The sequence below is a fragment of the Schistocerca nitens genome, chromosome 8, assembly GCF_023898315.1.
Source record: "Schistocerca nitens isolate TAMUIC-IGC-003100 chromosome 8, iqSchNite1.1, whole genome shotgun sequence".
NCBI classification, from domain to species: Eukaryota; Metazoa; Arthropoda; class Insecta; order Orthoptera; family Acrididae; genus Schistocerca; species Schistocerca nitens.
The window spans coordinates 41,793,245-41,806,636 of NC_064621.1; the positions used below are offsets into that span (position 1 = coordinate 41,793,245).

At 46.2% G+C, this 13,392-nt stretch overlaps 1 protein-coding gene across 1 annotated transcript in view; it reads left to right on the forward strand.

The window, feature by feature from the left end:
* LOC126199058 (UDP-glycosyltransferase UGT5-like) overlaps positions 1-13,392 on the forward strand; it is a 168,286-nt gene that overhangs the window by 89,169 nt on the left and 65,725 nt on the right. The window contains exon 2 of the mRNA XM_049935769.1: positions 7,577-7,776. Within this exon, the coding sequence (XP_049791726.1) occupies positions 7,582-7,776 (195 nt within the window). The 5' untranslated portion in view covers positions 7,577-7,581. The remainder of the gene's footprint in view (positions 1-7,576; positions 7,777-13,392) is intronic.

The window sequence follows — 13,392 nt, forward strand, 5'->3', positions numbered from 1 at the left end:
TGTGTCGCCGAGGCGCACTGCTGGTGGCCAATCAACCGGCCGATCGCTGGTGGCAGGAGCTGCTCTTGAACAACCTATGGATCAGGATCTTCTGCCTTCGGCTGAATGCCACTCCATGCTGTCGGTCGCAAGCTCTGAGCAGTCGTTGAGTTGACGGCAACCTTGGTCACATTTCTCCATTTTCTGTCCACCCTACGTCCATTATCCACTGGAATATCCGCGGCATTCGAGCCAATCGGGATGAATTGTCGATCCTCTTACGATCCTACTCGCCGGTCATCTTCTGTCTTCAGGAAACAAAGCTGCGTCCCCATGACCGCTTTGTTCTCCCTCATTTTCAGTCCGTCCGATATGACCTCGCCTCTGTTGAAGGCACTCCAGCCCACGGAGGACTCATGATTCTTCTCCATGATACTCTCCATTATCACCCAATCCCCTTAAACAGTTCCTTCCAAGCTGTCGCCGTCCGTCTTTCCCTTTCTGGATACACGTTCTCTCTTTGTACTGTATACATTCCATCGTCCACACCAATGGCACGAGCTGATCCCCTTCATCTTCTTGGTCAGCTTCCACCCCCATATTTGCTGGTTGGGGACTTCAATGCCCACCACCCGCTTTGGGGATCTCCATATCCTTGCCCACGTGGCTCCCTATTGCTAGACGTCTTCCACCAAGCGGATCTAGTTTGCCTCAACACTGGGGTCCCCACATTTTTGTCTGCCTCCACGACAAATTTCTCTCATTTGGACCTTGCGGTCGGTACTGTTCCGCTAGCTCGGCGCTTCGAATGGTTCGCCCTTGATGATACACACTCGAGTGACCACTTTCCATGCGTCCTTAGACTGCAGCCTCAACTGCCATATATGCGCCCGCGACGCTGGAAGTTTGCCCAAGCCGATTGGACACTTTTTTCGTCTCTAGCTACATTCGATGACCGTCGCTTTCCCAGCGTCGACGATGAGGTCACACATATTACCGACGTTATTCTTACAGCTGCGGAACGTTCAATACCACGCACCTCCGAATTGCCCCGGCGCCCCCCAGTTCCTTGGTGGAACGAGGCATGCCGTGACGCAATACGTGAGCGGCGACGTGCTCTTCGCATTTTCCGTCACCATCCCACTTTGGCCAACTGTATCAGCTATAAGCAGCTCCGTGCGCGATGCCGTCGCGTCATCCGCGATAGCAAGTAGGCAAGCTGGAAATTCTTTATTAGCTCATTTAACACCTTCACTCCCTCCTCGGAAGTTTGGAGTCGGATTCGACGGTTATCTGGCGCGCCTAGTTTCTCCCCGGTCTCTGGGCTCACTGTCGCGCGTGATACGTTAGTGGACCCCGTCGCAATTTCTAACTCATTGGGTCAGCACTTTGGTGAGATTTCGAGCTCTTCAAATTACCCGCCAGCGTTTCTCCCGAAGAAACGTGCAGCGGAAGTGCGACCTATTGCTTTCTCCTCTCAAAATCACGAAAGCTACAATACTGTTTTCTCCATGCGGGAACTCCAACATGCCCTCTCTTCTCGCTCCTCTGCCCCAGGACCGGATGGTATCCATGTCCAAATGTTGCTGCATTTATCAACCCATAGTCTGCGTTACCTCCTTCGCCTTTATAATCGAATTTGGACCGACAGTACTTTTCCCAGACGAGGGCGGGAAGCTATCGTCGTTTCCGTTCCGAAACCTGGAAAGGACAAACATCTCCCCTCTAGCTATCGCCCCATTTCTCCCACGAGTAGTGTCTGTAAGGTTTTGGAGCGTATGGTGAATTACCGTTTAGCTTGGTGGCTGGAATCCCGCGGTCTTTTAACACCTGCCCAATGCGGATTCCGAAAGCATCGTTCTGCAGTTGACCATCTTGATTGCTCTCTCCACTTATATCATGAACAATTTTCTCCGGAAACGCCAAACGATAGCAATATGTTTTGATCTGGAGAGTGCATACGATACCTGTTGGAGGACAGGCATCCTCCGCACACTGTTCTCTTGGGGCTTTCGAGGTCGGCTGCCCCTTTTTCTTCGCGAATTTATGGCAGAGCGCACATTTAGGGTGCGGATGAACACTACTCTCTCCCGTACTTTCTCCCAAGAAAACGGGGAACCCCAGGGCTCCGTGCTGAGTGTTGTACTGTTTGCAATCGCCTTAAATCCAATTATGGATTGTCTCCTTCCTGATGTCTCGGGCTCCCTCTTTGTGGACGATTTTGCGATCTACTACAGCTCTCAACGGACAAGCCTTCTTGAACGACTTCAAGGATGTCTCGATCGCCTCCTCTCTTGGAGCATCGACACCGGCTTCCGTTTTTCTCCCAGTAAGACCGTTTGTGTTAATTTTTGGCGACGTAAGGAGTTTCTTCCGCCCTTCTTACATCTAGGTCCTGTCAACCTTCCGTTTTCAAACGTCGCAAAATCCTTGGGTCTTATGTTTGACAGAAAACTGTGCTGGTCCTCCCACGTTTCCTATCTTTCGGCTCGCTGTCTGCGATCCCTTAACACCCTCCGTGTCCTGGATGGTACCTCCTGGGGAGCGGACCGAGTGGTCCTTCTCCGCCTCTATCGCGCCTTAGTGCGCTCGAAATTGGACTATGGAAGCATAGTCTACTCCTCTCCTCGGCCGTCTATTCTTCGGCGTCTCGACTCTATCCACCACCGTGGATTACGTTTAGTGTCTGGAGCTTTTTACACTAGCCCTGTGGAAAGCCTTTATGCTGAGACTGCTGAACCTCCGCTGTCCAATCGGCGAGCAGTCCTTCTGAGTCGTTATGCTAGCCATCTGTCTTCCATGCCTGCTAATCCAGCCCATGACCTTTTTTTCGACGCCTCCTTTGATGTAGGGTATGCAGGCCGCTCCTCCTCCCTACTACTCCAGGGAGTCCGCTTCCGTCAACTGCTCCATTCTCTTTCCTTCCGCTTTCCTAAAACCTTCTTGACAACTTGGGGTACAGCACCACCTTGGCTCCGTCCCCGGATCTGCCTGCTCCGTGACCTTTGTCAATTTCCCAAGGATGGTACCCCTTCACTTGTTTATCGTCGGGCATTTGCTGCTCTATGTGCACAAATGAAGTAAGCCACATTTATTTACACTGATGGCACGAAAACATCGTTAGGTGTAGGGAATGCCTATATTGTTGGCGACACCCCAAATCGATTTCGGTTTCCCTACCAGAGTTCGGTTTCTACTGCGGAGCTTTACGCTGTTCTCCAGGCTGTCCAATACATCCGCCGCCATCAGCGGATACAGTATGTTATCCGTTCAGATTCTCTCAGCTCTCTCCTCAGTCTCCAAGCTCTCTACCCTGTCCACCCTCTGGTCCACTGGATTCAGGACTGTCTGCGCTTGCTCCACCTGGGGGGCGTCTCGGTGGCGTTCCTCTGGCTCCCAGGACACGTTAGTATCTATGGAAATGAGGCGGCCGATATAGCGGCCAAGGCTGCAGCCTCTCTTCCTCGGCCAGCTATTCGATCGATTCCCTTCGCCGATCTACGGAGCGTTCTATGTCGACGTGTTGTTCATTTATGGCACACGCATTGGTCGACACTTACCCATAATAAATTGCGGGACATAAAAGCTCTTCCTTGTGCTTGGACCTCTTCCTCCCCAACGCGTCGTCGGGAGGAGGTAATTTTAACCAGACTCCGGATAGGGCACTGTCTTTTTAGCCATCGACATCTTTTAAGCGGCGATCCTCCCCCACTCTGTCCCCACTGCTCTCAGCTGTGGACGGTAAGACACCTTTTAATTGAGTGCCCCTATTTTAATCCATTACGCTCCCGTCTACAGCTAACGCCTGATATATCGTCGATTTTAGCAGATGACACGCGCTCAGCCGACCGCATTCTCCAGTTTATTAGTGACAGTGAAATGACGTCAGTCATTTGAAGCTTTTTTTTTTTGGGGACAACCAACCCCTTTATGTAGTGGATTTTTAAGCCTTCCTTCCTTCTTTTAGTTTCTCCCATTTTATGACTTTCGTTCCCATTGCTGCTGGTTTTCAATTTCGGTTTTTTACTGTTTCCTAAGTCACGGACCGGGCGCTAATGACCATAGAAGTTTTGCGCCCTAAAACCAAAACAAAACAAAGACCTCGTATCACTAGCAGTCGAGATGACAGGCATCTTATCTTCATGGTTGTAACGGATCGTGCAGCCACGTCTCGATCCCTGAGTCAACAGATGGGGACGTTTGAAGACAACAATGACCTGCACGACCAGTTCGACGACGTTTGCAGCAGCATGGACTACCAGCTCGGAGACCATGGCTGCGGTTACCCTTGACGCTGCATCACAGACAGGAGCGCCTGCGATGGTGTACTCAACGACGAACCTGGGTGCACGAATGCCGAAACGTCATTTTTTCGGATGAATCCAGGTTCTGTTTACAGCATAATGATGGTCGCATCCGTGTTTGGCGACATCGCGGTGAACGCACATTGGAAGCGTGTATTCGTCATCGCCGTACTGGCGTATCACCCGGCGTGATGGTATGGGGTGCCTTTGGTTACACGTCTCGGTCACCTCTTGTTCGCATTGACGGCACTTTGAACAGTGGACGTAACTTTTCAGATGTGTTACGACCCGTGGCTCTACCCTTCATTCGATCCCTGCGTAACCCTACATTTCAGCAGGATAATGCACGACCGCATGTTGCAGGTCCTGTACGGGCCTTTCTGGATACAGAAAATGTTAGACTGCTGCCCTGGCCAGCACATTCTCATCTCTCATCAGTTGAAAACGTTTGGTCAATGGTGGTCGAGCAATTGGCTCATCACAATACGCCAGTCACTACTCTTGATGAACTGTGGTATCGTGTTGAAGCTGAATGGGCAGCTGTACCTGTACACGTCATCCAAGTTCTGAATCAATGCCCAGGAGTATCAAGGCCGTTATTACGGCCAGAGGTGGTTGTTCTGGGTACTGATTTCTCAGGATCTATGCACCCAAATTGCGTGAAAATGTAATCACATGTCAGTTATAGTCCAATACATTTGTCCAATGAATACCCGTTTATCATCTGCATTTCTTCTGGGTGTAGCAATTTTAATGGCCATTAGTGTATCTGGTGGTCTCGCTCACTGCTATATACATTCCAGCATATTGCCTCTCAACTACCAGAACGGGCACCAATACTGCCTGAATAAGAACGGCTTATAACACGTGCCTCATATTAAATGTCATGTAGGGTACAATGTAAGAATAAGGAATACAGTGTTTGATTAGCAGGGTGAAACTAGTTGTTCAGTGAGGTTTAACTAGTGCGTTACATTTCTTTGTATGAAAGTTCCTTGTAACGTACTGAAATCTCGTCCACAGCGGAACAGAAAGAGAAGAGGAACAGTTCAAAGGGTACAGTACCACCCGACATTGAAAATAGGTACAACATTCTTAGTTATTCTTGTCAGAACATATTTTTTGTAATAATTAGTCAATTTCACTTAATACACGGAAGCCGGATACCAGTGTAGGAAAGAATGACTATTTATTTAATTGATCACATGTGCACTCCCACAAAATAAATCCCTACATCCAATTTGGTGAAATCTGTGAAATGAATGAATGTATGGTCGTCTGTTAACCGCAGATAGTGAATGTGCAGTATATGATCATCTTTGCGACGGTCCTTTGGTCACCTTTGGTGGATCCAAAGAGATGAAATTTACCTGAGCATTGAACGCCTGAAATGTGGCTGACCAATATGGTGGCATGGTGCTCCCCCACTTCGGCGGAGGTGCGAGATGACCTAAAGAACAGCCATGTTTCAGCACTTTGGCGCTGGATCTTGTGTTGGTAAGACCTGTCTTAGGTGTGCTCCGTAAAGACGAAAGAGTGGAGAGAATGGTATTGGTGTGAAATACTTTAGAGTAGCTTGGAATAATAATTTCTCTATTTCAGGAACTTTTGGGGGGAGGATTAAGTGACAGGCAGGTAATATTAAGGGAATCGTAGTAATCTTCGGAAGTGACCAACGGTCATTGTGAAACCACGTGTAGCAATAAGTTGAAATACTTCCGAGTGATTAAGTTAAGCTGATTTACTATCGTGTGTACCATAAGTTGGAAATATTTAAGAAATGGCGTGTGCAGGACTTGAAAGTAGAGACGAGTATTCCACATGGTGAGTACTGTGTGAGTCTCAATCTGTGTATGAGACAAAGGATAAAGAGAAGTACTCGTCCAAGGTATCAGTTGAGGACTCGCGTGTGTGACGAATATGTTCCTAATATTACTTTGCGTGTTATGTTTCCGTGTGACGCTGGATTCAAACTATAATACTCTGAGAGAGAAGCAAGGTGAGTCAGCCGTCTATCCAGCAACGCCACTTGGCTTGAATTGCACAGGAAGACGTGCGTATGTACTCCAGAGTTCGTAGTAGGAAAGAAAAGTTACGAAGTGGAGCAGTGTCGTGTGAAACTGGGATGAATACTAATTGAAGTGGGAAAGCTGAAAGTGAAGTGATTCTAACGTTGTGACTATTCTTTGTGATGTATGTTGCCAGTGTGATGTATTTCATGTAATTTAAGTATGTGTGGTTTGCATGGGAGAGTAGCAATATAGCCGGCCGCGGTGGTCTAGCGGTTCTGGCGCTGCAGTCCGGAACCGCGGGACTGCTACGGTCGCAGGTTCGAATCCTGCCTTGGGCATGGGTGTGTGTGATGTCCTTAGGTTAGTTAGGTTTAAGTAGTTCTAAGTTCTAGGGGACTTATGACCTAAGCTGTTGAGTCCCATAGTGCTCAGAGCCATTTGAACCATTTGAAGTAGCAAGATAGGTTCAGAGGCAGTGGGTTATGCATGTTCCTTTTTGTACCGCTCGGTCTGGAGTAAATTTTGGTGATGATGGGTGTGAGAGTCGAAGTGTGATATATAGCAAAAGATCCACCATCCTATCCAGAAAGTGCACTGTAGCGTTAGATAATTACGAAACCATAAGATAAAGAATTACCAATGTAAAGCCATGCCCACTGGGCGGAGTTTCTCATGTGTAATTGTTGTATAAAATGTAATGGTGTGTTTACGTTATCTTTGAACCGTAATATAATTTATCGGAATAAAAAAGGTAGTGAAAAGAAAAAGATTGGTGGCCTTGTTCTTCAAATAGTGTGTAGTCATAATACCCAGAATTTATAATGTGTGCGCCATTCATATTCAGTGCGATGGCCACGTGTTGGTCAAAGCCGTTGGGTAAGAAAGAAAATGTGGTATTGGCAGAGCGTAGTGAACAATCAGAGTTGTGTAAATTACTAATAGTCAGATGTGCGTTATCCGTTTGCGTTGCGTAATATTCAAACAAGAGAATAATTTGAAGCTTAATTGTGGGTACTAGAGCTCATAATCAGTCATTGATGCTACACGAGAAATAACAACAAATCCACTCGCTTGGCAGACCACTCATCTTGCAGGCCTGACTGCTTGATGCCACAGTATGAGCAAGGCATGTGGGTGCCTCTCACAGTTATTGACGAATGTAGTGTTAATAGATTTGATATTTAGATAAAAATGAACTCAAAATCAAATATACTTCATTCAATTCTGCTCAGAGTAAATCGGGACGTTGCGCAGCCGGCCTCACCTGTTGCTCCTTTGCAGGCGAGATGAGTTCGTGCCCGTGGTCCGCGCTGCTGCTGCCGCTGCTGGTGCTGCTGGCAGTGGGCGGCGGCCGGTCGGCGGACATCTTGTTCGTCGCGCCGACGCCGTCCGTCAGCCACGCGCTGCCCATCAACGCCGTGATCCGCGCTCTGCTGGCCAGGGGGCACCGCGTCACACACATCACGCCGGACCCCATGCAGGTAGCGTGCCGGGCTGAAGCCGGGCGTGGACTGCGGGAAAACACCGCCGCGTCTCCGTCAGCCACTCGAGACCTCCTGTCGGATTCAGGCCTGTTCGAGACTTCAGCAGTACTCCTGCACGCTGGTCCTACACGTTTCCTCACGCCGTCTGCTGGCCATACATTGGATTGTCTTCTTTGTCGTTTCATTTCTCTTGGAATCCAGCAAATGATCTCCATGGTCTGTCTACAATCCTTTCGCCTGGGTTAATGCCTCCATTTCATTTTCATTCCGGTCATAATTAAGGCATTCACTACAGTCTGTTTACAGATCCATATTATTTTCTATCTCGACTGGTGATTTCCAAGTTGCATACCGATCAGTCCTCAGCTGACAAATTGTTTTCACCTTAATAGGGCATGTTTTACTGCGAAAAGTAAAAACAGGATATACATGCTGACTGTGAGCTTTTCTTTTCAGGCATACGACTGCTCCGTTTTGAAAACGCTATTTAGTTCACCAAAAGGACTCAGTATTGTTTTATTCTACATTCCTGTCACTTCACCTACCAAATAAATTCAAATATTTAATAAGCTTCCTTTAATTTACGCCTATGGTCACAAACGTTTTGTTAACAGACTACTGGTTTCGGTCTTTAATGACCATCATCAGATCTCTTTCATAAAGACGGAAACCAGTAATCTATTAACAAAATGTTTGTGACCATAGACGTAAATTAAAGGAAACTTACTACATATACGGGTCACTGTTTTTTCGCGACAATGTGAAAATAGAAATATTTATCAACAAATTCCAGCTGCTGGATTTCATTTGCCTATATGCAAACTACTGTTGCTTATAATTACCAAAACATGGCTCAGCATCTGTCTGCATTCGGCAATGGATACTTTTATTCAGTTCTCAGAAATGAAAAATGGTCCAATGGCTCTGATCACTATGGGACTTAACTTCTGAGGTCATCAGTCCCCAAGAATTAGAACTACTTAAACCTAACTAACGTAAGGACATCACACACATCCATGCCCGAGGCAGGATTCGAACCTGCGACAGTGGCGGTCGCGCGGTTCCAGACTGTAGCGCCTAGAACCGCTCGCCCACTCTGGCCGGCTCAGAAATGAAAACATATTTCAAGTAATAACTTCCCTAATGAAAGTAGCTCCAAATACAGCTTTTCTCTGTTATGAGCTTAATTTTTCTCGCATTGTTAGTTTCTGTGGGATTCTCTTTGAATTACAGTGCATTGGTAATTGGTCATCTGCAATTAAATCGTGCTCTGTCCCCCAAACCAGAACGGATTTAGAAAGCTTCGCTCGCGCGAAACTGAGCTTGCCATTTTCTCGCGCGATATTCTGCGAACCACGAATGAAGGCTACAGGGAAATTCCACATTCCTATATTTCCGGAAAGTGTTTGACACCGTGGCCCACTGTAGACTGCTAAAGTCCGTTCTTACGCTGCAGGTTTTCTTACATGTGTGTGTCTCGAAGACTTAGTAAGTAATAGAACTCAGTACATTGTTCTCTACGGCGATGTTCATCAGACAAGGGTGTCGTTAGTAATGCCCAAGGGAAGCGTGACAGGACCGCTTTTATTCTGTATGTAAATTAATCATCCAGCGGACAGGGAGAGCAGCAATTTATGGCTGTTTATCGATGGCGCTGCGATGTACGGTAAGGCGTTGTCGTTGAGTGGCTGTAGGACGATGGAAGCTTACTCAGGCAAAATTTCTAATCGTGTGTTGACTGGCAGCTTTCTAAGCAATAATTATTTTAACGAAATTAGGTCTAAAAACTAATTTTCTCTGCTGTTATTTCCTTCATTTAACTACGTTGTTAGGTTCTGTAGTATCCTCTTTGCATTACAGGCCTGTAACGTTCGCTTACAGCATTAGTAGGTGCTGCTTGACACTGTCATATCCGTCAAATACCCGGGCGTATCGTTAGAAAGCGGTTTGAAATGAAACTAGCAAGTGAGGTCAGTATAAGGAAACCGAATGATCGGCTTCCGTTTATCGGGAGAATGTTAGGTAAGTATAGCTCATCTGCAGAATAGTGGTGCGACCTAGTCTTTGACCTGTGCACAGGTGTTTGATATCCCTATCGGGTCGGTTTAAAGACAAATATCGAAGTTATTCAGGGGCGCACTGTTATATTTGGTACCTGTGGTTTGGTCCGAACGTGTATGTTTAGACACTGGAATCTCTGGACGAAAGACGATGTTTTCGAGAAACTCTATTGGAAACATTTAGAGAACTGAAATTTGTAGCGACTGCGGGAAGATTCTACTGCTGCCAACCTACACTGTGCATAATGACGGTGAAGACAAGATTAAGTAAATTAGGGTTCCTGTAGAGGCAACAGGTAGCCGTTTTTCCCTCACTTCATTTGCAAGTATGCAAGGAAGGAAACTGTTAGTAGTGGTACAAGGTATCCTGCGCCCTACATGCTACGGTGGCTTGTGAGTATGTATGTAGATGTACTTGTTACTGTGAGTTTTGTTGGAAAGTTAAAGAAATTACTTCATCTATAAAAGTTATTTTGCTGCACAAAAATATTTCGCGACTATATTTCACTATTAGTATTTCGAAATGTCCATTCTCAGGTTTATTCGCATCTGTTGTGGGACTGTAAACACAAACACAACAAATGTTTATGCGGAACTTTACCCATAGGTTTCACTTTCTCACTTCACCAAAGACATTGTTTACTTCGCTGCTGTGTCCAGTTCCAGTTGAGGTTTACTTGTTTTCATATCGGGTTATTACATTTTACAGGACTGAATAAAAGTGTCCACTGATGATGGCACAAAGGGGCTGAAACATATTTGGGCGTTTATAAATAACATTTGTCATTATAGGCGGACCTGAAATCTACCAATTTTGGTCTGAAAATACGATTACTGCTAGAACTACAAAACCAAATCCAGAATAATAGATTCTAATATTGTGACAATCAGTTATGCTCGAAACTGACACGTGTTACAGAAGTATAAATGGAAAGTATTTGAACGCATCGTATATTTTGATCCAGAGGGTTCTCTGCGGCCTTGGTTCGTAACTATAGATTTGTACTACTCCAATTATGCAACTACTAAGTAATACCTAACGCATAACCTTAGCTCTGCATTGCAGCATCTGGTATGTATCGGGATGTCAGTTTGTCGTAGCGAAGTGAACATGCAGCATGACAGTTTAACGGCATTTAAATTGCGAAGGAAGTCTTTTCGATCCTTCAAAGGTGAGCCGTTCGTCGCATTGCGATGGATTACAATGTCGTCTTACCAATAATTCAATATTTGCTGCAACAAGGTAAGGCAAATGAAGGGGATAGACGAGATCGCTGACGTGTTAAAGCTTCACATGGTAACAGATTTTAAGTCATTAGCTACGTTGTGAGGTCACTGTCAGAGAAATGCAAAACGACTTAGAAATGCCAGTGAGTAGATGGTGGACAATCGGATTGTAAAGAACTGCGTACGAGAGGAAAACCTTACTGCCATGGTTTATAGATCAGTTTCGCTGACGAGCGCCTGTTTCAGTATACTAAAGTATATTGTAACCTCAAATATTATGATGGTGGAGGCAAAGAAAGCTTGTCATAACGAAACCGCATTTACACAAGGAAAACTGCTCGTATGAGAGACAGACTGCTTTAGTCATGCACGACACGCTGCAGGCAGTGTATCCAGCGGAACGAAAACTAGACCCCGTATTCGTGGATTCCCGAATCGCGTTACACTGTAAATCATCGTCCACTACTGACCAACACCTGTGTCTGACCCGCTGAATAAATTGATTAAAGGGAGCCAGTACGTTATATTGACCCCGGCGAGTGTTCAGCAGAAACGAAAGTGACATCGCGTGTGTCCCACGGAAGCGTAATACGACGCCAAATACTCTGCACATAAACCACCTGCCACTTAGGATCCCTAATATTGGCACGAAATACCCTCCGCCATCACTGTGTGGTATCTTGCAGACGATAGATTTGTTTCTTTGATGGTGTTTCCTCGTGTCTCACAACTTGTAAGTAGGCTGTTTAGGTTTTTTTATTGGTAGCGCCACCTCTGTATGAAAATCACTGGCTGTGCTGTGTGCAGTCTGTGGCTGCTTTGCATTGTTGTAATGCTCGCCATTGTAGTGTTAGGCAGCTGGCTGTGAACAGCGCGTAGCGTTGCGCAGTTGGAGGTGAGCCGCCAACAGTGGTGGATGTGGGGAGAGAAATGGCGGAGTTTTGAAATTGGTCATGAACTGCTATATATATTATGACTATTAAGGTAAATACATTGTTTGTTCTCTATTACAATCTTTCATTTGCTAACTATGCCTATCAGTAGTTAGTACCTTCAGTAGTTTGAATCTTTTATTTAGCTGGCAGTAGTGGCGCTCGCTGTATTGCAGTAGCTTGAGTAACGAAGATTTTTGTGAGGCAAGTGATTTGTGCAAGGTGTAGGTTAATGTTAGTCAGGGCCATTCTTTTGTAGGGATTTTTGAAAGTCAGATTGCGTTGCGCTAAAAATATTGTGTATCAGTTTAAGCCCAGTCACGTATATAATTTTTCAAAGGGGACGTTTCATAAACTAACGTCCCTTAGTACCTGTGGAAGGCAAACAGGTACATCAGGAGCTGGGCGCGTTAAAAGTGTTGCTGCTCGCTGAAGAACCCACAAGCGGCGAGCGGAAAGTTGGGGGAAGCAGGGAGCCGTCCAGACGGGTGAGCGGTGCGCCGGTGCCCTCCGTGTGAAACTGTTGTGAGGCTGCGCAGTCGGTTGCTGAGCGACAGTTACCTTCCTCTCTGCTCAGTACAATGTTGTTTGGCGATATCGACGTGTCGTAAGTGCTTTTGTACTTTCAACGAGTTTAGACGAGGAGTCAAAGATTGATGAATGGATGAAGATAGCACGTACGGTGTAAGATACAAATGAAACGAAGTAGCAATGAGATGGGTAACCCCGCCTCCTTTTCTCTGCGTAATGCCATCCAATTTGTGCACGCTTATTTATGTTGTCTTACCCTAAACAGACGAGACTAAGACATGATGATAATTCACATAAACTACGTGATTCGTATACAGGGTGATTCTTCCACGGTGTACAAACTCTAGGGATTGATGGATGAGAGGATACACAACAAAATGGGTCTAACGGACTTACGTCCGGAAATACATGGTTTCTATGCTAGAGACCATTTATTCAAACATACGTTATTACAGTGACAGAGGTCTACGCGCTGTACCACGCAGCCACAGGTACAGTATGCCTGGTTTGCTCCGAGAGTACTGTTCCTCAGACTTCATACCATAGCGCCCTCAGCTGCCATAGTAATTGGTAATGTTGTATCCGATTGACTTCTCTTGATAAACCACCTTTTTGTGGATGTGGTATAGCGCTGTACACAATGGTTACGTATCCGAATCGAGAGCTTGCCGAAATGGTGTTTATTTACTGAAAGGCAAATGGCAACGGACGGCGGGCAGCAGGGTCGTATCAGCCAGGAGCCGTATTCCCGCCGGAAACTACTACAGCATTTAACGTTTGCAACAGCGTTTCGCCGTTGGTCTGAGACAGGGCCGTTTCAGGAAGCAGGAAATCGTGAAGGACTCACCGGAAATATTTGGACA